Source organism: Heterodontus francisci, chromosome 24 (genome assembly GCF_036365525.1).
Source record: "Heterodontus francisci isolate sHetFra1 chromosome 24, sHetFra1.hap1, whole genome shotgun sequence".
In the NCBI taxonomy this organism is placed as follows: Eukaryota; Metazoa; Chordata; class Chondrichthyes; order Heterodontiformes; family Heterodontidae; genus Heterodontus; species Heterodontus francisci.
In genome coordinates this window covers 55,386,149-55,411,589 of record NC_090394.1, presented here as the reverse complement: position 1 = coordinate 55,411,589, position 25,441 = coordinate 55,386,149, and the positions used below count along the sequence as shown (strand labels likewise).

The window sequence follows — 25,441 nt, the reverse complement described above, 5'->3', positions numbered from 1 at the left end:
CCACGTTATACTGCATCTGCCATGCATTTGCCCACTCACCCAACTTGTCCACATCACATTGGAGCCTCTTTGCAATCTGCTCACAGCTCACATTTCCCCCCCCCCCAGCTTTGTATCGCCTGCAAACTTGGAAATGTTACATTTAGTTCCGTCACCCAAGTCATTAATATATATTGTGCGGTACCCCACTAGTCACTGCCTGCCTCCACCTTCCCAGGACATGTAGAGGTGGACAATAAATGTGGGTTTGCCAGCATGAGCCACATCACAAGAACAAATCAAAGGGCTGAAATTTTACTTTGGCAACAGGGTGCCAGCGACAGGCCGGAAAAGTGGGGCTTGAGGAGTGGGGACACACCACCTCAGCCATTTGTCGGACCCTCAGCTGAATTCAACAGCAGGCAGGAATTAACTGCTCGCCATTGAGGATGCTGTCCCCTTTAAAATGACAAGATCCCACCTCAAGAGCTGCTGGACAGAGGGCCAGCAGCTCAGCAATCCCAGTAGTGCAAACGGGAGCGGTGGTCAAGGATGGTGCTGCACCTGGCCTGCAGCATCATTGTGACCACCACCCTGGGATCTAGGTAAGTGGGATTGGGGTCACTGGGGCTGGTCAGACAGGCCCTAGCCAAAGGAGGTTGGGTGGGTCACAGGGGGCCCCTCTGTGGGCCATGGATTTCCCCTAAAAGGAGGGGACCCCCCCTTCACCGAGCCCACCAGGTCTCCCATAATAGTGTCTCCACGTGGCAGAAAGCCTCTCTGACAGTTAAATGAGAGCAGAGTTGGGAAGCTGCTCTTAAGTGGCACTTAATTGGCCATTTAACTGGCTCAACTGGTCTCAGGCGGGAGAGCCGTCCTCCAACCGCCATCCCCCCCACCCAACGCCATGGACAAAATGGCATGGCGGCAGGAGAACGCGACCCAATGCGTCCCCATCCCATTTTGTCTGCTGCCCCACCTCCCATCCTGTCTCCAAGGGTCAGATAAAATTCAGCTCAAGAAACAAATTTTAAAACGTCTACTACATTCATCTGCACTTCGATCATTTATGTTATGTGTATCTGTGGACAGCATTCTCACCTGAGTCAGGAGGTTGTGGGTTCAGGTCCCACTGCAGGACTTGAGCACAAAAATCAAGGCTGGCACTCCTGTGCAGTACTGAGGGAGTGCTGCAGTATCGGAGGTGCTGTATTTTTGAGACGACATTAAATTGAGGTCCTATCTGCACTCAGTTCGATGTAAACAATCCTGTGACACTATTTTGATGAAGAGCAGGCAAGTTATTCCCACTGTCCTAACCCATATTTATTCCTCAAACATCACAAAGAGATTTTTTGGTTATCACATTGCTGCTTGTGGGAGCTTGCTGTGCACAAATTGGCTGCTGCATTTCCTACATTACAACAGTGACTACACTTCAAAAGTACTTCATTAGCTGTAAAGTGTTTTGGGATGTCTAGTGGCCATGAAAAGTGCTATACAAATGCAAGTCTTTTTTAATAAAAAGACTTGGCTTTCAACATTGAAATGGTCATTCAAGTTCTGACCTCAGTGAGAAGACCTCTGTGTTGACATTGTTACAACCAGGTGAGAAAAAAATAAAAAGAGGTCTAGGGGGTCCCTTTCAGCCTTCACTTGTTCTTACTGAAACAGGGTTGAACTTTAAACACACTGTTTTTAGCTTCCCCTTAATGAATCTTTGCTCACCGCTTTCCAATTATAAAGGCAAAGAAACCAGCACAAACAAGCTTTCTTAGGTTTAAAGAAAAGTTTAAATTTATTAAATGTAAACTTAAACTCTAATTCGGTTGACACCTATGGATAGACGACACGCCCACATTAGCATGCAAATAGAGACAGAAAAAAAAAAAGAGAAAAATAAAGTGGAAAGGTTTGAGGAAATATCTGAAGAGTTGTTGTTACGGTTCTTTGAGCTCACTGTAGAATCTTGATTGTAGATAGATCTTGCTTTTCGTTGGGGCCCAGTATTCTTCTTAAACCTGGTTTGCTGTCAGAGACTCTCTCTCTTGGGGTTCATGTGGCTTCAGTGGATTCAGAGGCTGAGAAAGAGAGATGAGAGCAGACAGACAGGACAGAGATCTTCAGTCTAGGAGCAAACAGACTTTCTGCCCAAACTGTTTGTACAAATTCAAAAAACTCAGGTTGCCCAGCAGGTTAGTCATGTGACTAGCTGGTTTGACCATGTCCGTTTGTGTATTTGGCCATCTTAGCAGTCAACCTGGAATGCAAGCCCCCCCCCCCCCCCCCCATCTTCAACATCTGGTGATCAAAAGTCCATCATGGGTTGAATGTGTCAGGGAATGGCTGCTTTGTCCTTCCAAACACTGCCTGTTAATATGCAAATGTATTTTCCAGCTACAGCTGATCTGTTTAACAAGTCCTTTCTTCACTCCAATAAAATCAATGTTCATGACAAAATTAATGTGCCTCATTCTTGGCAGGTGGGGGCCTAGCAGGACAACATGCATAGAGTTCAAACAGCAAGAGAGGTGTGTGGGCAGCCTAGCTCAGAGCTGCCCTTTACAAAGTACCAATGTCAGATCTGTGCCCAACAATACAAGTATAGTATTAGAGTATTAAAGATGTCCCAACTTTATAAAATGACCATAGCAGAACTGGACTGGAATCTTTGCCATTTCTGACTTAGACTTCATTCTTTGCCTTACTTGGCATTGTGCCAGATATTTATTTTTAAATCGACTGATACACTGACTATAGATTAAATGATTTTGCAGATGTCTAACTGCTAAGAATCATACTATCCATTGTTTTTGATGTCTTCTTAATGGGAAGGAAGGAAGACTTCTATTTATATGCTGTCTAATGTCTCAAAACACTTTACATATAACAAATTACTTTGCAAGGTCAGGTATAATGTACACAGCTAATTGCCACAAATAACAATGAGATGATTGACCAGTTAATCTGTTGAAAGAGGAATGTTGTCCAGGACATTGCAGAATTCCTTCTTCGTCCACAACTAATGAATGAAATAGAATCTTTATCTACTGGAACATTCTGATGTAATCTTAACATTTCATCAAATGAATGGCACAACAACATATTTATATGTTGCCTTTAAAGTAGCAAAATGCAGTATCATTGCATCGCCAGCCTAGATTTGTGCTCAAATTATGGAATAAGGCTTTGAACCACTGCCTTCTGAATTCAAGCCAAAAATACTACTCAACTGGGCCAAGCTTTTACACACAAATACCCAAGAGCTGCATTACTGTGCAGTGGACAGGTTAAGGTGCCACACTTAAGCCAAGTGTAAAGTTTTATTATCTTTCACCATTTTAATAGATTCTCAAGAAGTACCTCAGAAAAAGAATGGCTAGTTTATTTAGTCATAAGCACTGGCAAATATTATACATATTAGTACCAGTCAAACAACCTCACTCAGTCATCTAAGATAACACACTGTCAAGCATTATAATATGGACCATTGGATTAAATATGTCAATGAGCTCAATAAACCAGGAATCTTTGTAATTTAGTTAAAAGTCATCTTTGTAACATATGTAACTTCCTCCCTGGCTAGTTTAGCTTTAAAAGCAGTTTTAATAACAGCCTATATTTGTGACAAAGAAAGCCAACAATGGAACATGCCTAAGCCCATTACAGGCAAGTGTTGTTTAAAGTACATATAACAAGAATTTCTTACTTCCCACCCATTTCAGCTCAAGGGACTCAAAATAATTCGACTTGAATCGGATATGACTTGGTAACAGAAAATTGGAACTCGTCCAGATCAGATTTTCTATCCCTGCAACTAAGTACAATGTGCCGTTTAGAAAAGTTCATTATCTCTCTGTCCCAAAAAACAAAAAGCCATGCCAACTTAGAATTTTAGGAAGTATGTGTTAAATCGGGGCAGTTTCTGCTCATTATGCACTTCTTAGGAACATACACTTTTTCCAGAAGTACGAAATGTTCATGGAAGTTCTGTATTTTTACAAACAAAGGATTACTTTGTGACTAGTGTCATATAGTTTGTACTTCCTGTCTCTCAATGTAGATTACCGATCTTGAGTTCTCTGCTGGATCACTGGGACGTTTCCTTATTTGGTGCTGTTTGGAGTAATTCTCTTCTGAAGGCTAACCATATTGTAAAGATCAAGGCATTATGATGGGCATACGGAAATGTTATTAAGTGGCTGCTATTTATAAATACTAACTGTGCTGACAATCCAAAATATGTTTCCTGTAGGGGCTGGACATATCTCTGAAAAATTCAAACTGAAATGAAAAGCCAAATGCAGTCTTTACCATCACTATTTCAATTTTTTGAAATAATCACAAATGCTGAAGCAGAAAATGTAGAAATTTTGATATTTGTTTACAACTTTTGTCAATGTTCACTGATGTGCAGAGTTAGTAAAGTATTTAAGTGCACCAGCTCAATTTGAGCCATTGTGCTGAGAATTGGTTTGCCCACTATTAGATGGCAAGAGATGCTATTTAGAAAGAGCTGAGCATTACCATGTAGAAAACGGCTGGTTTGGAGCTCAGTTACTTTGCAATCTATTTGCCCTTTTCGGAAATCTGTTCCCATGACATGCCTTGCAACGCATCTGGAATTTGTGGCTGGTGCCCGAGGTTTCTTCGCTGCTTTGCTGGCACCATGACTATTTCCTTATTTTATTTTCACACTCTTGCTTTCCATCCTTGTTACATAACCTGCATGCTATTTTCAGACATTAAAAGGAGGACTGAATCATTCCAGAAATGCTGGGGGAAAAAAGGAGGCTGGACAGTAAGATTCCCCCACATTAAATCCAGATGCGAAGCATTGCTTCAAAACCCCAGTGGTATGTTTGATAATTCTGGTAGGAGAATGAGCTTCATTGTACCTGCACTCTGGTTCTGTGATAGACACTTGCACTGGTTTCCTTATAGCCAACCTTCCATTCTTCATTCCCTTCAAATAAGAGTGACAGATATGTTTGGCTTTACCTGAAACCACCATGAGAGCTTACAGGTTAGCAGGCATTGACTAATGTGATCCTTACCAATTGTCACATACCATATCTACATTAGTGACACAAATGTAGGAAAATATGGGGTAGTAAAAGACCATTTAAGTCTTCCCAGTGGTCCCAGAGTTCAAAAAAGAACAGCTCATTTTGCTTTTCTGGCTAAATACCTGTCCAATTCCTTTTTAAAATTGCTGAGGTTATCAACTTCAAACACCTGTATGGGAAATCCATTCCAAACATTCACCAACTCTGTCAAATGGCTATAAATGATTTGTCCATTGTTGTTGTTGCTCTCATGAAGTCTCATGGCATCAGGTCAAACATGAGCAAGGAAACCTCCTGCTGATTACCACCTACTGCCCTCCCTCTACTGATGAATCAGTACTCCATGTTGATCACCACTTGGAGAAAGCACTGAGGATGGCAAGGGCGCAGAGTGTAGTCTGGGTGGGGGACTTCAATATCCATCACCAACAGTGGCTCAGTAGCACCACTACTGACCGAGCCATAAAGGACGTAGCTGTTAGACTGGGTCTGCAGCAGGTGGTGAAGGAACCAAGAGGGAAAAAAACATACTTAACCTCGTCCTCACCAATCTGCCTGCTGCAGATGCATCTGTCCATGACAGTATTGGTAGGAGTGACCACCGCACAGTCCTTGCGGAGACGAAGTCCCACCTTCACACTGAGGATACCCTCCATTGTGTTGTGTGGCACTACCACCATGCTAAATGGGATAGATGTCAAACAGATCTAGCAATACAAAACTGGGCATCCATGAGGAGCCATGTGGGCCATCAACAGCAGAATTGTACTCAACCACAATCTGTAACCTCGCAGCCCGGCATATCCCCCACTCTATCATCAAGCCGGGGGACCAACCTTGGTTCAAAGAAGAGTGCAGGAGGCTGTGCCAGGAGCAGCACCGGGCATACCTCAAAATGAATTATCAACCTGGTGAAGCTACAACACATGACTATCTGCGTGCCAAACTGCATAAGCAGCATGCAATAGACAGAGCTAAGCGATCCCATAAGCAACGGATCAGATCTAAGCTCTGCAGTCCTGCCACATCCAGCCGTGAATGGTAGTGGATAATTAAACAACTAATTGGAGGAGGTGGCTCCACAATACCCACATCCTCAATGATGGGGGAGCCCAGCACATCAGTGCGAAAGATAAGGCTGAAGCATTTGCAACAATTTTTAGCCAGAAGTGTCAAATTGATGTCTCAGCCTCCTCCCAAAGTCCCCAGCATCACAGATGCCAGACTGCAGCCAATTCAATTCACTCCATGTGATATCAAGCAACGACTGAAGGCACTGGATACTGCAAAGGCTATGGGTCCTGACAATATTACTGAAGACCTGTGTTCCAGAACTTGCCACGCCCCTAGCCAAGCTGTTCCAGTACAACTACAACACTGGCATCTTCCCAGCAATGTGGAAAATTTCCCAGGTATGTCCTGTACACAAAGCAGGACAAATCCAACCCGGCCAATTACCGCCCCAGTCTACTCTCTATCATCAGTAAAAAAAGTGATGGAAGGTGTCATCAACAGTGCCATCAAGCGGCACTTGCTTAGCAATAACCTGCTCAGTGACACAGTTTGGATTCCACCAGGGGCACTCAGCTCCTGACCATATTTGAACCAAGGCTGTAATGAGAACAAAAGAGCTGAACTCCAGAGGTGAGGTGAGAGTGACTGCCCTTGACATCAAGGGAACATTTGACTGAGTATTGCATCAAGGAGTCCTAGCAAAACTGAGGTCAATGGGAATCAGGGTGAAAACCCTCTGCTGGCTGGAGTCATACCTAGCACAAAGGAAGATGGTTATAGTTGTTGTAGGTCAATCATCTGAGCTCCAGGACATCACTGCAGGAGTTCCTCAGGGTAGTGTCCTAGGCTCAACCATCTGCAGCTGCTTCAATGACCTTCCTTCAATCATAAGGTCAGAAGTGGGGATGCTTGCTGACGATTGCACAATGTTCAGCACCATTCGCGATTCCTCAGATACTGAAGCAGTCCGTGTAGAAATGCAGCAAGACCTGGACAATATCCAGGCTTGGGCTGATAAGTGGCAAGTAACATTTGCGCCACACAAGTGGTGGGCAATGACCATCTCCAACAAGAGAGAATCTAACTATCTCCCCTTGACATTCAATGGCATTATGATCGCTGAATCTCACACTAACATCCTAGGTGTTACCATTGACCGGAAACTGAACTGGAGTAGCCATATAAATACCGTGGCTACAAGAGCAGGTCAGAGGCTAGGAATCCTGCAGTGAGTAACTCACCTCCTGACTCCCCAAAGCCTGTCCACCATCTACAAGGCACAAGTCAGGAGTGTGATGGAATACTCTCCACTTGCTCCAACAACACTCAAAAAGCTCGATACCATCCAGGACAAAGCAGCCCGCTTGACTGGCACCCCATCCACAAACATTCACTCCCTCCACCACTGACGCACAGTGGCAGCAGCGTGTACCATCTACAAGATGCACTGCAGTAACGCACCAAGGCTCCTTAGACAGCACCTTCCAAACCTCTACCAACTAGATGGACAAGGGCAGCAAATGCATGGGAAAACCACCACGTGCAAGTTCCCCTCCAAGTCACACACCATCCTGACTTGGAATTATATCACTGCTCCTTCACCGTCACTGGGTCAAAATCCTGGAACTCCCTTCCCAACAGCACTGTGGGTATACCTACCCTAAATGGTCTGCAACGGTTCAAGAAGGTAGCTCACCACCACCTTCTCAAGGACAACTAGGGATGGGCAATAAATGCTGGCCTAGCCAGCGACACCCACATCCCGTGAATGAAAAAAAATGTCCGTCACCAGGTGTGATGCTCTTGGTTTCATTTTTTCTTTTACAATGATATCATGTTTTAATATGACGACCAGAACTGTACACAGTACTGCAGATGGGCATGTACCAATGCCCTGTACAAGCTCATCATGTAAATGATTTGCATTATATTCTGCACAATCCAATCTCCTATTTGCTTTATTTATCTTTCACATTGTGCAAATAGTTTTCAATATTTGTCCACCCTTACCTGCAACTCCTTTTCATGTGCTATATCTTGTAAACCTGCACCATTTAATTAATAGCTCCAACATTTATTCATCTTGCTTAGTCTCATTGCTTTGCACTCACTAGCATTGAATTTCATTTTTCAAATCTTAAATCAAGCTTCCCAGTTTATCTAGATCTCTTTGCACCTGATTGTTTACATCCCCTCTCCCACTTTCACAGAGAATAAAATTCCACTTGTGTTATATCGGACACTGCATTATGCATGGCGACCCAATCAGCAACAGAGGAGTCGCTGGTGACCCTGTGGACTCTGGAAAAGACAGAAATTCTACAGACTTGTGTTGCCTGTTCACGTTTCCACAGTTTGTCAGGGGTTTTTTTTTTCCATTCATTCACAGGATGTGGGTGTTGCTGGCAAGGCCAGCATTTATTGGCCATAACTAATTGCCTGAGAGAGGATGGTGGTGAGCTGCCATCTTGAACTGTTGCAGTCCGTGTGGTGTAGGTACACCCAGTGCTGTTAGGTAAGGTTGAAGGTAGTGAAGTCTTTGGGCCCAGCTGAAGAATGATAAACCTGTGAACATCAAACAGGCTAACACGACAGATATCCCCAGCCTAGGCTGGAAGGAGCTCACCACACAAAAATGGTGACCTGATCTGATCTTGGCAGCCACTGGCAATGCTATATGGATGTTACATGTTGTCTGGAGGTCTTCTGGGAGTAGATTTATTGTTACAGCTTTGCTGCTGAGCCTCAGGCATGCTCCTACTGTAATTATCAGGTAGTGGTAGACACAATATATATTGGATAGGCAGAATGCTCTGCTTGCCTCAAAACATTATGGACAGCTCCTTCCTGGTCTCTGCTATTGGAGCATTGGGATCATGAACAGCTATACAAAACCCTGATTAGACCACAGCTGGAGTACTGAGTAGTTCTGGGCACCACACCTTTTATTTATTTATTTTTACTTAGAGATACAACACTGAAACAGGCCCTTCGGCCCACCGGGTCTGTGCCGACCAACAACCACCCATTTATACTAACCCTACATTAACCCCATATTCTCTACCACATCCCCACCATTCTCCTATCACCTACCTACACTAGGGGCAATTTACAATGGCCAATTTACCTATCAACCTGCAAGTCTTTGGCTGCGGGAGGAAACCGGAGCACACGGCAGAAATCCATGCAGACATGGAGAACTTGCAAACTCCGCACAGGCAGTACCCAGAACTGAACCCGGATCGCTGGAGCTGTGAGGCTGCGGTGCTAACCACTGCGCCGCCCGGAAGGATAGATCAACCTTGAGGGAGCACAGCATAGGTTTACCAGAATGATTCCCAGACTCCAAGGTTTAAATTACAAGGAGATTATGCAAACTAGGGTTGTATTCTCTGGAATTTAAATGGTTAAGGGGTGATATAATAAGGGGAATAGTTAGGATAGCTAAAGAGTAATTCCGCTGGTTGGGGAGTCCAGGACTAGGGGATGTAGTTTAAAAATTAAAGCCAGATATTTCAGGAGTGAAATTAGCAAATACTTCTACACAAAGAGTGGGGGCAGTTTGGAACACTGTCCCACAAATGGCAATTGACAATAGATCCGTTGTAAAGTTTAAACCGGAGAGTGATAGATTTTTGTTACCCAAGGGTATTAAAACTAATACTGAGTTAAGCTCTTTGAATGATGGAACAGGCTTTAGGGGCTAAATATTCTACTCCTGTTCCTATTGAATGCAGTCCCCATTGTGTGCAAAAATCTAGAATGTGGAAGGAAAATTTCCTGCAGCTGAGCAGTACATGAACACTGCAACTTTCCCACTGTAGTCTCGCCAGCAACACCTGCTTCATTGCAACATGTTGAACGAGTGATAGATTTGTTTGGCAATAGGGGGTGTTCCACTCTTTAGTGCCTAATCTGCTGACGTTTTGACTTTCTGTACAAACTGAGCATATTAGAGCATAGCTGAAAAATTCTTCCCTTGGGAATCTTGTGAAATGGGCAATATATGAGCACTTTACTACGCTCCCAACATCACTGGCCACTATTACACATTTAACAACTGCATTATACTTAACATTGACTGTGATTTAGGTTCTCCTTAAAAGTACTGAAATCTAAACTAATTAGTCACAGTTGTAAAACATTGGCATATTTAAAGAAAACTGTAGTTTTGTTTTTCTCCTCTCCTATGGTCTGCTGTACTTTGGCATCTCATCCAGTCACTCTTCATGTACAAGCCTAAACAGTAAGGTTTGGAAAGCTATGCCACTATGGGGTGCATCACAGCTGAGCCAGACTTGTCTTGCCCAATGTCGCTGATGTGCACTTTGTCGCAGGAATCACTAGATAAGATAAACTGGAATAAGCTGGAACCCTGCCGACATTTTTCATTTTCAGCCTAGGAAAGTGAGGCCAATTGTAACACTCCTACTGACAGCCAGGCTCAGTACTAACTCAGCGGAGGCCCGCGATTGAACCTGGGGCCTTCCTGGTTTGTATAGCTTTGCTCCATATTAGGCAGTGCACTTAGCAACTGAACATCTTAAAAAGAAAAAGAAAAAATGATTGAGAACTATGACCTTTTGCAGCAATTTACATTCCCATTTGCTTTGCCACATCATGTTTATGTTGGCCTGTTGCACTGAACCAGTAGCCAACTGTAAACTCAAAGCCTCATCATTCGTTCATGGAGAAGCAAATGTAAACCAAAGTTTTTTTTCTTATACTGGGGCAGTTTGTGCTCAATGTGGGAAGAAATAGTCATACTCACAGAATCATACCTTACAGACAATGTCCCAGACACTGCCATCACCATCCCCGGGTATGTCCTGTCCCACCGGCAGGACAGACCCACCAGAGGTGGTGGCACAGTGGTATACAGTCGGGAGGGAGTTGCCCTGGGAGTCCTCAACATCGACTCCAGACCCCGTGAAGTCTCATGGCATCAGGTCAAACATGGGCAAGGTAACCTCCTACTGATTACCAACTACTGCCCTCCCTCAGCTGATGACTCAGTACTCCATGTTGAACACCATTTGGAGGAAGCACAGAGGGTGGCAAGGGCACAAAATGTACTCTGGGTGGGGGACTTCAATGTCCATCACCAAGAATGGCTCGGTAGCACCACTACTGACCGAGCCCTAAAGGGCATAGCTGCTAGACTGGGTCTGCGGCAGGTGGTGGGGGAACCAACACGAGGGAAAAACATACTTGACCTCGTCCTCACCAATCTGCCTGCTGCAGATGCATCTGTCCATGACAGTATTGGTAGGAGTGACCACCGCACAGACCTTGTGGAGACGAAGTCCCACCTTCACATTGAGCATACCGTCCATGGTGTTGTGTAGCACTATCCCATTCAGCACGGTGATAGATTTCGAACAGATCTATCAATGCAAAACTGGGCATCCATGAGGCGCTGTGGGCCATCAGCAGAATTGTACTCAACCACAATCTGTAACCTCATGGCCCGGCAAATACCCCACTCTACCGTTATCATCAAACCAGGAGACCAACCCTGGTTCAATGAAGAGTGCAGGAGGGCATGCCAGGAGCACCAGGCATACCTCAAAATGAGGTGTCAACCTGGTGAAGCTACAACACAGCCAAACTGCGTAAGCAGCATGCGATAGACAGAGCTAAGCGATCCCATAACCAACGGATCAGATTGAAGCTCTGCAGTCCTGCCACATCCAGCCATGAATGGTGGTGGACAATTAAACAACTAACTGGAGCAGGTGGCTCCACAAATATCCCCATCCTCAATGATGGGAGAGCCCAGCACATCAGTGCGAAAGATAAGGCTGAAGCATTTGCAACAATCTTCAGCCAGAAGTGCCAGGTTGATGATCCATCTCGGCCTCCTCCAGAAGTCCCCAGCATCACAAATGCCAGACTTCAGCCAATTCGATTCACTCCACGTGATATCAAGAAACGACTGAAGGCACTGGATACTGCAAAGGCTATGGGCTGACAAAATTCCAGCAATAGTACTGAAGACCTGTGCTCCAGAACTTGCCCCCCCACCCCCCCAGCCAAGCTGTTCCAGTACAGCTACAACACTGGCATCTACCCTGCAATGTGGAAAATCTCCCAGGTATGTCCTGTACACAAAAAGCAGGACAAGTCCAACCCAGCCAATTACCACCCCATCAGCCTACTCTCGATCATCAGTAAAAAGTGATGGAAGGTATCAACAGTGCCATCAAGCGGCACTTGCTTAGCAATAACCTGCTCAGTGACGCTCAGTTTGGGTTCCACCAGGGCCACTCAGCTCCTGACCTCATTACAGCCTTGGTTCAAACATGGACAAAAGAGCTGAACTCCAGAGGTGAGGTGAGAGTGACTGCCCTTGACATCAAGGCAGCATTTGACCAAGTATTGCATCAAGGAGCCCTAGCAAAACTGAGGTCAATGGGAATCAGGGGGAAAACCCTCCGCTGGTCGGAGTCATACCTAGCGCAAAGGAAGATGGTTGTGGTTGTTGGAGGTCAATCATCTCAGCTCCAGGACATCACTGCAGGAGTTCCTCAGGGTAGTGTCCTGGGCCCAACCATCTTCAGCTGCTTCAACAATGACCTTCCTTCAAACATAAGGTCAGAAGTGGGGATGTTCGCTGATGATTGCACAATGTTCAGCACTATTCGTGACTCCTCAGATACTGAAGCAGTCCATGTAGAAATGCAGCAAGACCTGGACAATATCCAGGCTTGGGTTGATAAGTGGCAAGTAACATTCACGCCACACAAGTGGCGGGCAATGACCATCTCCAACAAGAGAGAATCTAACAGTCTCCCCTTGACATTCAACAGCATTACCATCGCTGAATCCCCCACGATCAACATCCTAGGGGCTACCATTGACCAGAAACTGAACTGGAGTAGCCATATAAATACCGTGGCTCCAAGAGCAGGTCAGAGGCTAGGAATCCTGAGGCAAGTAACGTACCTCCTGACTCCCCAAAGCCTGTCCACCACCTACAAGGCACAAGTCAGGAGTGTGTTGGAATACTCTCCACTTGCCTGGATGGGTGCAGCTCCAACAACACTCAAAAAGCTAGACACCAGTCAGGACAAAACAGCCCACTTGATTGTTAGTGAATGGCATCCCATGCACACCCTCCACCACCGACGCACAGTGGCAGCAGTGTGTACCATCTACAAGATGCACTGCAGCAATGCACCAAGGCTCCTTAGACAGCACCTTCCAAACCAACAACCTCTACCAACTAGCAGGACAAGAGCAGCAAATACATGGGAACACCACCACCTGCAAGTTCCCCTCCAAGTCACACACCATCCTGACTTGGAACTATATCACCGTTCCTTCACTGTCGCTGGTTCAAAATCCTGGAACTCCCTTCCTAACAGCACTGTGGGTATACCTACCCCCAAAAGGACTGCAGCGGTTCAAGGCAGCTCACCACCACCTGCTCAAGGGCAATTAGGGATGGGCAATAAATGCTGGCCTGGCCAGCATCGCCCACATCCCATGAATGAATTTAAAAAAATGTTCTAGCTCTTTTACAACTTATCACTTTTTCTTCTTTACATTGTTGATGTTACTTGTTTATTAAATAGCTGACAAACAAGTGACTATAGATTAGAATTTCAAATTGATATCCACTACTTTATAGCCAATATTTCACATATAGTGAAGCAATATTTAAATTAAATTTTTATCATTTATGACATATCAAAACACGCCTCAAATCCTTTTCACAGTTTTGACTAAATTAGAGTACAAATTAAACACAACTGTCAGTGTCTTTAACATAGCAAAACATCCCAAGGTGCTTCACTGGAGCAATTTGACACCAAGCCACATATGGAGATATTAAGACAGGCAAATAAAAGCTTGGTCAAAGAAGTAGTTTTTAAGGAGCAACTTAAAAGGAGGAAAGAGAGTAGAGAAGCAGAGAGGTTTAGGGAGGGAATTCCAGAGCTTCAGGTCTTAGAAGCTAAAAACATGGCCACCAATGGCAAAGTGATTAAAATCAGGGAAGCGGAAGAGACCAAGATGGTATAATTCGTAGACACTTTAAAGAGAAAATGCATTTAAAACAATTTGAATTACTTCAGTGAATAGACTATTGGGGATTGAACACAAAATTTCAAATATGCTTCAAACTGATGGAAAATTGAGTTGCCTTAGAGCTCAATTCAGAAAAATCTTTTTTTCTAGCTCAATTTGACCAGTCTTTTAAAATGGGGATCTTGTCATCTGGATCCCTTTTAACACTCAAAAATTGGAACTAATTATGATTAACTTGAATGATATTTTTTTTCCTGTATTGTAGTTTGTTTAAACAAACATCGGTGATGAAATGGCTTGAAAGAGTGAATGTGAGGAAAATTATTTAATATCAACAGGTTCCAGGTTTAATATCAGTAGTATTATTTGATTCAGTGATCTTGTAATTTTAACTGTGTTTTCTATTAATTAACAAGCAATAATCACATTTAAAACTTCATCTTGAAAACTGAGGGACCTTACCATAACATACAGTAAAAGTTGATTCAGTTTTTTAAAAATGGATACTTAAAGTAAAGTCATGTAATGGGAGTAAATGATGAAATTCTTAGCAATGTTCAGATGACATTGTTGTCGTTATTTAGCAAGGCACTATAGTTATGATATTATGGAACCACTAATTTGAACAATTAGTCTATAGTTGATTAGAAAAATACTATTGGCAAGACTTAATACTATTGCGTTCCGATAACATTTTTAAACTGGATAGGATATTAGAAATTGAGATGGTTGTTACAAAAAGTTGTTGATCTTCAAATATTTACCACCACAAAACTTGGAAGTATTGTGAACTGTGAGGAGGATAGAGATAAACCTCAAGAGGACATAGACAGGCTCGTGGAATGGGCAGACAAGTGGCAGATGCAATTTAATGCAGAGAGGTGTAAAGTGATCAATTTTAGTAGGAAGAACAAGGAGAGGCAATATAAAATAAATGGTGCAATTCTAAAGGGGGTGCAGGAGCAGATGGATCTTGGGGGTATATGTGCATAAATTGAAGGTTGCAGGGCAGATTGAGAAAGCAGTTAATAAAGCATATGGGATCCTGGTCTTTATAGACAGGGGCATAGAGTATAAGAACAAGGAAGTTATGATAAACCTGTACAAAACACTGGTTCAGCCTCAGCTGGAATGTTGTGTTCAGTTCCAGGCACTGCACTTTAGGAAGGATGTGAAGGCATTAGAAAGAGTGCAGAAAAGACATACGAGAATAGTTGCAGGGATGAGAAACTGGAGTCACCCAGATAGACTGGAGAAGCTGGGGCTATTCTCCTTGGAGAAGAGAAGATTAAGAGGAGATTTGATATGGGTATTCAGAATCATGAGGGGTCTGGACAAAGTAGATAGAGAAACTGTTCCCATTGGCATAAGTATCCAGAACCAGAGAACACCAATTTAAGGTAATTGGCAAAAGCAGCAATGGCGACATGAGGAAAAACTTAATTGCACAGTGAGTGGTTAGGATCTGGAATGCACTGCCTAAGAGTTTGGTGGAGGCAGATTCGATCAAGGCATTCAAAACAGGGCTGGATAATTACCTGGAAAGATTGGCAGGGCTATGGGGAAAAAGGCAGTAGAGTGGGACTTGCAGAGTTGCTCTTTTCGGTGCAGGCTCTCTACATGATGGGCCGAATGGCGTCCTTCTGTGCTGCAACAATCCTATGATTCTTATGAAAAGGTATAAACAATACCACATTTCTCTTATTCACAGGACTCCCTATCCCTGAAGAATTTCAATCGATTCATTAGGTACGATCTGCCTTTTTTGAACCCACTCTGGCTGGAATTATTGATTTGACACCTTTTTAAAAATTATATTTGTATTATTTACCATTCAGTTTTTCAGCATCAACCCCATATTCACTGAACTTTGCAAAATTTCTGCCGGTCCCCACCTTCACTCCTATACCACTTCCTTAACCTCCAGGTATTGAAAAATTTACAGAACTCAGGGGTCAAATCCAAATATGTTTTTAAAAAAAAAAAAAACAGCAAAATTACAAATAACTAAAAGTAAAAGCTATTACTCACGTGCACAAAATTGATTGGTCTTCACGATCTGTTAAAATATGTAAAAGGAGTGAATAAAATTAAATTCTGAGAATGATTTTTCCATCTACGATATGTCATTTGTATTCTAATACGCGTTTATTGTTTATTTGCCATTGAACCTGGAATGCACCGGGAAACCTTATGAAAAGATTAATGAATAATCACTGATTCACTTAGCTTCATAAATGACAGAAGTTTAATTTCAAAAATGCTTCATGAATTCATTAACATTTCTTAACAGGAGAGTCATACCACAAACCTTTAAAAATTTGACTGAATTTATTATTACAAACATCTTAAAATAAGTTGTATCTGGTTTTATTTCCCTTTTTTTGATCAGTTAATAATCAACTACACCATCCTCATCGCTTTCATTAAGCCCTCAGTGCAACTAAAGATGGGCAATAAATGCAGGCTTGCCAATGTTACCCAGATCCCAAGAACCAAAAAAAAAATCCTCCTTTTATATCTCTCCTCTGTTGTCCAACTTGATGGAACTGCCCTCATTTTGGTTCCACGCCTGTGTGTTGACAAAGAAGGGGAAAAAAATGATATTAGCACAATTACATTGACACGTTTAAGATGGAAAGATGTCTGCTGAATAGAGTTTCAATTTACATTTTGTCCATCTACCAACTTGAACCTACAACTGTTAAATATGAATACTTATTGATCGTGTTGAACAAAGCACTTAAACTATCAAATCCTGCTCCAGTTGGAAATCCCCAAAAGAACACTTTAAGTTATTAACTCACATATGATCAGTTGTCTAGCTTTGATGGTAATATTAACATTTACTTTTTAAACACGAGGGGTTACGACTGCATATGTGGTGTTTTACAGTCGAATGCTACACAACACAGGATCAGGTTTCATGATTTATGGCTTTCCCAGGTGAAATGGAAAGATGAATTTGCCTTTCCCAATGACACATTGGTATCATTGAAAATACTTTAAAAATGTTGCAATGAATTATTTAAGCAAAAGTAATCTGGATTTAGCAGAAGTGAAACTGGTCTACGCCAGTCACCCAAAACAGGTTGATGGTGAATTGGTAGCCTGTTTTACACCGTAATTGATATGCATCTCTATTAAAGTCAATGGGGAAGTATAAATCAGGGTATGGTGTACAATAAGCTGCTGGTGTAGACCAATTTCACACCCAGTATTTTATGTTATGCATGTGATCATGCAATGCATTTTTGGTTGTTAATATCCTGCTTTTGCATCCTCAATTTTTCTTGGGCAGTTTTTGAGAGATATTACTATTAAACTGGTTTTATCTTGATGTACACTTTTAGGATCTGCAAACCCCAAGGCAGGTTTTATTTGCTGGATTACAGATTTTACTGTTGCAAAGTCTAAAAATCATATACATGACCTCTTTTCTCTCTTTTGGGCCTCCTTATCTCGAGAGACAATGGATACGCGCCTGGAGGTGGTCAGTGGTTTGTGAAGCAGCGCCTGGAGTGGCTATAAAGGCCAATTCTGGAGTACATGACCAGCACTTTGAATTTTCCAAAATTGCAGCAATATGTTTACCTCGAATGTTTAAGTTGGTAAAATGAGCTGAAATCAACTTTTTTTTAAAAATATATGAAGTCAGTTCCTTAACCAGTGTTCAGCTTTTTCCTTGGTTACTGGCTTTAAAATTCAAAACCTATCCTATAGCCTGATTTCTCAGAAGGTTTACTTTTCTATGTACATTTCTCATGATAAATCATGTAAACAATTATAAACACTTCCTTATTGTCCTTATAAAAAAAAATTGGCCTCAGGTCCCCTGTGCTCAAAAGGGTTGCATCACAAATTGACGTTCACACACAATTTCTGGAATCTTTTATGACACATTGGACTGAATCTTGTGCTCAGCCCATGGCGGGGATTTGGGGGGTGGTGGGGCGGGCTGGAGAACTGGAGCGGCAGTGGTTGCTATGGAACCCGAAGCCAGGATTGCCGGGCCCAATCCTCCCTGGGGCAAGGAAGCTCAGTGGCAGTCCGTCCAGCACTCTGCAACTGGACCCTAGTTTAAAATATTTAAAAATACCTCTCAGCATAAATTTCAATGTCATCCGCCACGATCTTCCCATCTATTCCCAGTCTCGAGCTCAGCGTGCATCACTCACACACCTTCACTTTCTTGTCCACGATAAGCTGGTGCCACCGAGGAGAGGAAGGGATCAATTCTAGATTCTGCATTTTGTTTGCAGGGTTAGCAGCCTTTTAAAAATGGCGCCAGCACCCACATCAGTTGACAGCGTTCATGGCATCGCTGATGCCGCCCCCCCCCCCCCCCCCCACCGCCATACGATTGGTGGGCGGCTGCCATCAGTATGTTAAGTGGCTGCCTGCACAGCATTGCAGGTCCCGTGCAGGGCAGCTGCCATTTGCTGCACCTGCCGCCGGGCAACAAAATCCAGTCCATAAAGCGTGTTTCTGTTCAAGATGAAGGAATTGAAATATATTTCTTCTCCATTGCACGGACACAAAACCAAGAATTCCTCAGTGAAAGTAAGCATCAGTTAGATTGAAGTGGATTATAATCCTAGCCCCCTTTTGGGGACTATCCTGGACCAGGAGTACTCCTCAGATGATCACTTTCACTAAAAGGTTGAAAAAGACCGATCTCTCAGACACTTGAATGGATCTGAAGAACTGATTTAACTCTCCTCAAAAGGAAAGGAACCAGCTGAGAACATTACCATCCTCCAGATAGCCTTAACAAGTTTTAGCCATATTATAAGGGTCCAGGTATCGCTCTTTAGTGGGAATTACATTATTAAGGAGAGTGCAGAGATGGGTTCTCAAGTCAAGATACGGAAGACTCGGAGACACTATTTTCTACTTTTAAAGTTTATTAATGAACTGAGCATGCAACTCGCACAGTAAACCAATTGCAATGTTAATAGTTCTGGGAAAAAAAGTATAATCTTATTCCGAGGAGAGAATCCAAGTTTCAAGTCTAAATAATATTCTTTTGGGCCTCCTTATCTCGAGAGACAATGGATACGCGCCTGGAGGTGGTCAGTGGTTTGTGAAGCAGCGCCTGGAGTGGCTATAAAGGCCAATTCTGGAGTGACAGGCTCTTCCACAGGTGCTGCAGAGAAATTTGTTTGTTGGGGCTGTTGCACAGTTGGCTCTCCCCTTGCGCCTCTGTCTTTTTTCCTGCCAACTACTAAGTCTCTTCGACTCGCCACAATTTAGCCCTGTCTTTATGGCTGCCCGCCAGCTCTGGCGAATGCTGGCAACTGACTCCCACGACTTGTGATCAATGTCACACGATTTCATGTCGCGTTTGCAGACGTCTTTATAACGGAGACATGGACTAAATAATATTACAGTAAAATATTTAACATATCAATATTTAAAGCAGCATTTCCCTTAAATCCCAGGAGTAGAAAGCTAGAGAGTTTAGCGAGATATCTATCTAAATTTAAAAAAGGGAGAACCATCATCGTTGCACCAGATAGCTTGCACCTTTACTGTGAGAAAGACTGCAATGACTATGATTCTAAAGATCCATTGTATGATTCCAATATTTATACAGTTTCTAAGATGCATAACTAGTTTTTTTTTAATGTATGGGGGCGTTACCCCTCTTTCAAGTAAGTTCATCCATTTTTATTTCCCAAATAAGGCTGTATAACTTAAATTCTGGTTATGATCAATCTTCTTTGATTTCTAAGAAAGGCTCGGCCAACAGCAAGGTGGCAGCCTCTCCTGCTGGTCAATTTCCTTAGTCACTAAACTGCTTCAAGATTATAATTCATTTTCTTGGGTTTGGTTACTTTTGTCAAAATCTGAGTTAACTGGTTTAGGGCTGTATGCATTAGACCATCTCATCAATTATTACACTGTGGTAGCTTTGATCAGTGACAAAATGTGTTATCAATGTTTTACTGTATGATGAAATTTGAGACTTTAAAAAAGGAGTGAATCCTTCTCATCAGAAGCTGCCTGTATGCTCCAAGATGAGGCAAGCCCTTCACCATAGGGGTTTATTGAGGCAGGCCTATGAACTAGTTTTAACCTTTTAGGAAGACGAATCCTGCTTTTACCTTTTTAATCCTTAGTGCCTAGGAAATAACTAACCTTATAACCCCTTATTATGACCGTATTCCTTCACAAGATAAAGTCTCAAGCTTTTCTCAAGTCACCTAACAATGCACGGGAGTATTCTGGTAATCAGAAGCGGTACTAATGTTAAGAGTTTATCAAAACATAAGTAGCAACTACAGACTGGTGACAGATGTATAATTCCCCACCCTTTGTCGATCAGCAGACGTGACTAACATTGAGGCTTAGCGAATGCCCTTAAAGTTAGTGACTAACTGCAAAAATGAACAAAAGTGCAAATCAGGCAAAGACAAGATGACATAATAGCTGACGTGCTGACAAATGAATTTCCTGAGAGTCTCTGGTCAGTTGAAAGGGTACAGATATATTTAAAGCTTCTATGCATCGCCAGAAAGAGAAATATAATGAACAGTTTAAGTTCAGAGAAAATATACACACTGGAACTTTCAACTTTGGTGGCTTAAATGAGGGATATTGGAGAGCACTCGTTATGCATGACACTATTTTCTTTTCCATTGGCTTCAAAGTTATGCAAATTTGATTCTCATGCTTGTTGTAGGAATCCGATTGCAACTTTCAAAAGAGAAATGGATGGAGCATGTGCGCTGTATGAATCATTTCACTAGGTGCTGAGAGGCCTATGTTTTATGTTTCTTGCAACCAATGGAACCAAACTATTAACTTGGATTGGTGGAATACTTGTGTAACTGGACAAAAGGACAATTACTCCTGCTTATAACTTACAAGGCTTTAATATTAACCACACAAAACTGCTACATCCTTTCAATGCTTCTTTACCTGACTAGGGGAAGAACATACCCTAATGTTGATTTAACGGTCATTAAATTGGCAGATCATTGCAGCTGAAGTATAACCGTACACTTGCGTCTATGCTTGTTACCCACGTTAAGTGATATAGTCGTGGCCCTTTTAGATTTGGTGCGTCAGTGAGGAATAAAAAAATCTTATTTTGTCACAATACTTCAGTAGTTCTAAAAAGAGATTCACTTATAGAAGTCTTGTCCAAATTAACTCGCTAAAATGTTGCAATTATTTGGTTGGTCACTGAGCAGTTTGCTCAAGGGTGGAGCTAAGCCACACAATTTCTTTTTGGGGTAGCGCAGTGGTTAGCACCGCAGCCTCACAGCTCCAGCAACCCGGGTTCAGTTCTGGGTACTGCCTGTGCGGAGTTTGCAAGTTCTCCCTGTGACCGCGTGAGTTTCCACCGGGTGCTCCGGTTTCCTCCCACAGCCAAAGACTTGCAGGTTGATCGGTAAATTGACCATTGTAAATTGCCCCTAGTGTAGGTAGGTGGTAGGGGAATGGTGGGGATGTGGTAGGGAATATGGGATTAATGTAGGATTGGTATAATGGGTGGTTGTTGGTCGGCATAGTTTCGGTGGGCCGAAGGGCCTGTTTCAGTGCTTTATCTCAAAAAAAAATAAAAAAATTCAAATACAACAATGGAGGGCAATTTTAGCCCATCAGGCCTGGTGGGATAAGACCAGCTACACAGTTAAAATCACCTCTGAAAACTTGCTGCCCTGTTCCTGCTCCATGCCGGCCTATCATGGCTTGAATTTAACCGATTTTAAAGGTAGTTGGTTACCCGCTGTACTCAGGCAGGAGCCTCATTAATACATGCAAAAATCAGGATCCGATGTCAATAGGACCACAATGGTATGTTAATATATTGACTGACCAAGGAACAGCCATGGTTAACCCGGTCAGTCAAATCAGTCAGGGAAAAATATGGGAGGCCCTAAAAGTTAATTTCTAAACCGATTATTGTGCGGCCACCCCTAGTCCCTTCCAAAAGCCTCACCACACCAATTTACACGAGTGCCGGTGAGTGGGCTCTGGGTTGTCCCATCTTTAACTGCCAGTAGCCAACCAGCTACCTTTTAATACCCATGTCAAGTGGGCAGCTGGCTGGCGGGGTGTAAATTAGACACAGGAGTTAAACAGCCTGGGCCTTATATTGATGCCTCCATGGGGTGCGGGGGGGGGGGGGGGGGGGGGGGGGGAAAAAAAAAAAAAGAGGGTGGTCTAATGCTCATCTTGACCACCCCCCCCCCCCTCACCCGTCTGTAACCTGCTGACAGTTAAAATCCCTCCCTTGATGTGATTTGTTCAGATAGGAGTCTGATTGGCAGCTTTGTGAACAAATTTGAAGTGCTTTTCCTCTGCCCATTATCTGGAATCTTCAAAGAGCTGTTATCTGAGTGGAATGTTCAAAGAGAATAAGATAAACTAACTCCACAGTGAGGAAAAAAACCGTAAGATATAAATCAGTGTCTTTGCAATAAAGTTGCAAGGTCATGGAGTCATATACGACACAGAAGGAGACAGTTCAGCCCATCAAGTCCATGCCGGCTCTCCACCGAGCTATTAGGTCAGTCCCACTGCCCCCCGCCCCCCCAACTCAATCCTCATAGCCCTGCAAGTTTATTTCCTTCAAGTGCCCAAATTTCCTTTTGAAGTTATTGATTGTTTCCACTTCCACCACTCTTGTGGGCAACGAGTTCCAGGTCAAACTGTAAAAATGTTCCTCACATTTCTCTTGCATCTCTTGCCCAAAACCTTCAAACCACGTCCCCTAGTCCTCCTACCATTTGTTAATGAGAACAGCTTTTCCTTGACTAACTTATCGAAGCTGGTCATAATCTTGTACACTTCTATTAAATCTCCCCTCAATCTCCTTTGTTCAAAGAGAACAACCCCAGTTTTTTCAACCGAACCTTGCAATTAAAATCCCCCAGGCCTGAAATCATTCTGGAAAATCTCCTCTGCACCATCTCAAGGACCCTCACATCCTTCCTACAGTGTTGTGACCAGAACTGGATGCAATACTCCAGTTGGGGCCTAACCAGGGCTTAATAAAGGCTCAGCAGAACTGCTTTTGTCTATCTGCCTCTATTTATGAAGCCGAAGATCCCATATGCTTTACTAACCACTCTCTCAATATATGTTCTTACACCCCCAGGTCCCTCTGTTCCTGCACACTCTTTGGAACGGTGCCATTAAGTATATATTGACTCACCTATTCCTTCTGCCAAAATGAATCACCTCACACTGGTCAGCATTAAATTCCATTTGCCACCTGTCTGCCCATTCTGCTAGCTTGTCTGCATTCTGTTGCAGGCTGTTCAGATCATTATCACTGTTTGCCACACCTCCAAGTTTGGTATCATAGGCAAATTTTGAGATTCTACTCTGCATTCCAAGATCCAAGCCATATCCATATCCATATATATCAAAATAAAAATCAGTGGTCCCAGCACTGAACGTTGGGGAACACTACTGTCTGCCATTCTCCAGTCTGAAAAACAACTACTTACCAAGACTTGCTATTCACTTCAATTGAAGGTGGAGGGTCCCGCTGCCGCAGGGGCCACTGCCAGGAAAAGCCTGGCGGCCTCTTAGCAGGGTCAGGGAGTCCCTCCTTTCAGCACAATTCAGGACCCCTGGAGGGCCTCTCTGGCAGTGATGGCCACCCTCACCCTTCATGCAGACCCCCCTGCTGGGGGTTGCTTCACTGGTCCCACTGATCCCAGCTCCACTTACCCGTCCTGGGATCGTGATCGTCTTTGTACTACAGGGCCTCCTGCAGTACCAGCAGTGGCCACTGCTCCCAGCAGCACAGCTAGTACAGCAGAGCTGCCAGCTCTGGAGGGTGGAGCTCATCCCTTAAAGGGAGAGTGTCCCCGGTAGCCTGCAGTTAATTGGCTGCCTGCTGTAGAAGAGCAACAGGGGTCCAACGGAGGACCAAGAAAGAATAAAATCCAGCCCACTGTTTAAAATCAACTTCAATATATTTTAGAAGAAAGGATATTTAAGAACTGACAAGGGAACAGGCTAGATTACATTTAGTAATAAGAGTCATGAACTAGAATTAGTTCATAATCTAGGATTAAGATTACAATCTTGCAAACAGTGACCATAACATGATGGAGTCTGACATTAAGGATTGAATTTTATAAGCCCGCCGCCGAAAATAGCGGCGGGAGAAAGCATTTGGCGGCCTGCCCCTGTAGGCCGCATACCAAAGATCCATCGCACTTCCAAGCTGGCGTGGGTCAGCATTTAAATAGTCAGGGCTGGCTGTCCGTCCCCAGATATGGCAGACAAAATGGCGTGGGATAGCTTTGGATGGCATGCCTGACGTTGTCCTGCCTCCATGCCATTATGTCTATGGTGGGGACTGTGGCAGGTGGGAAGTCCGCTGGGAGGTCAGTTAAGCCACTCAAGTGGCTCAAAGGCTGCCTCTGCTGACATTGCGCCAACATTGGAGGGGCCTGCCACCATGTGGAGAACCACCAGGTGAAATCTGATGGCAACCCTAGTGAGCTGGGGTAGGGGCCATCCAGATAGGCACTCTGTGGCCCATGGAGAGCAACCCCCCCGCCAGCAGCAAACCCCCCACCAGGGCTGCGAGAGTGCTCCTGGTGAGCCTGATGCCACTCACCTGTCTTCTGGGGCCTCCTCCGTGATTGCTGCTCTGGGTCTACTGCAGCACCGGCAGTGGGCACCGGCCCCAGCAGCCCTCCTGGGACTGATTTGCCAACCCCGATTGGCCTGCAGCTCTTGGGATAGGATCGTCTCTTTTAAAGGGAGGGTGTCCCCGATGGCAGACAGTTAATTGGCTGCCTGCCATGAAATAGCAACGGGAATCCAATTAAGGGCCGAGGCAATGTCACCCCTCCCCAACTGTCTTCCAGCCCCTCCTTGTGACCCCGCCACCAAAATAAAATCCAGCTCGGGTTACTACAAGTTCATCAGTTTACCATCAGGTTTGGAGGCACTATTAGAATGTCATTAGAGATCAAGTGAGTGGACACTTGGACAAACATGATCTGATCAGAGAGCGCCAACATTGCTTTGTTCAGGGCAAGTCACGTCTGACTACTCAAGTTGAATTTTCTTTGAGGTCGCTAATAAGGGAGTGTTTATGGAAATTATCCAAATGCGTTTCCAGAAGGCATTCGATAAGGTTCCACACAAGAGGTAGACTTTTGATTTGGATTTGAAATTACACAAGAGTTAGGAGACAGAGGGGGAAATTTTAACCTCCAGAAAAGAAAATGGATGGATTTTTGTCAAGTGGGAAGTAAAAAGGTCAACACAAAAAAAAAATCACAAACCCAAAGCCCAGCCACTTCAGGTTATAATGGGAGCAGGATTAGAGATGGGTGACCAACTTGTTCTCAGGATGC

The 25,441-nt window shown here is 43.6% G+C and overlaps 1 protein-coding gene and 1 long non-coding RNA gene across 2 annotated transcripts in view; one reads left to right on the top strand and one right to left on the bottom strand.

Annotated features, from left to right (window-relative positions):
* The window catches only part of LOC137383411 (myosin-11-like), a 163,779-nt gene that overhangs the window by 92,676 nt on the left and 45,662 nt on the right, over positions 1-25,441 (bottom strand). Inside the window, 1 exon segment of the mRNA XM_068056218.1 lies at positions 16,128-16,155. Within this exon segment, the coding sequence (XP_067912319.1) occupies positions 16,128-16,155 (28 nt within the window).
* The window catches only part of LOC137383412 (uncharacterized), a 94,593-nt gene that overhangs the window by 31,738 nt on the left and 37,414 nt on the right, over positions 1-25,441 (top strand). The gene's annotated exons all lie outside the window — the stretch shown is intronic.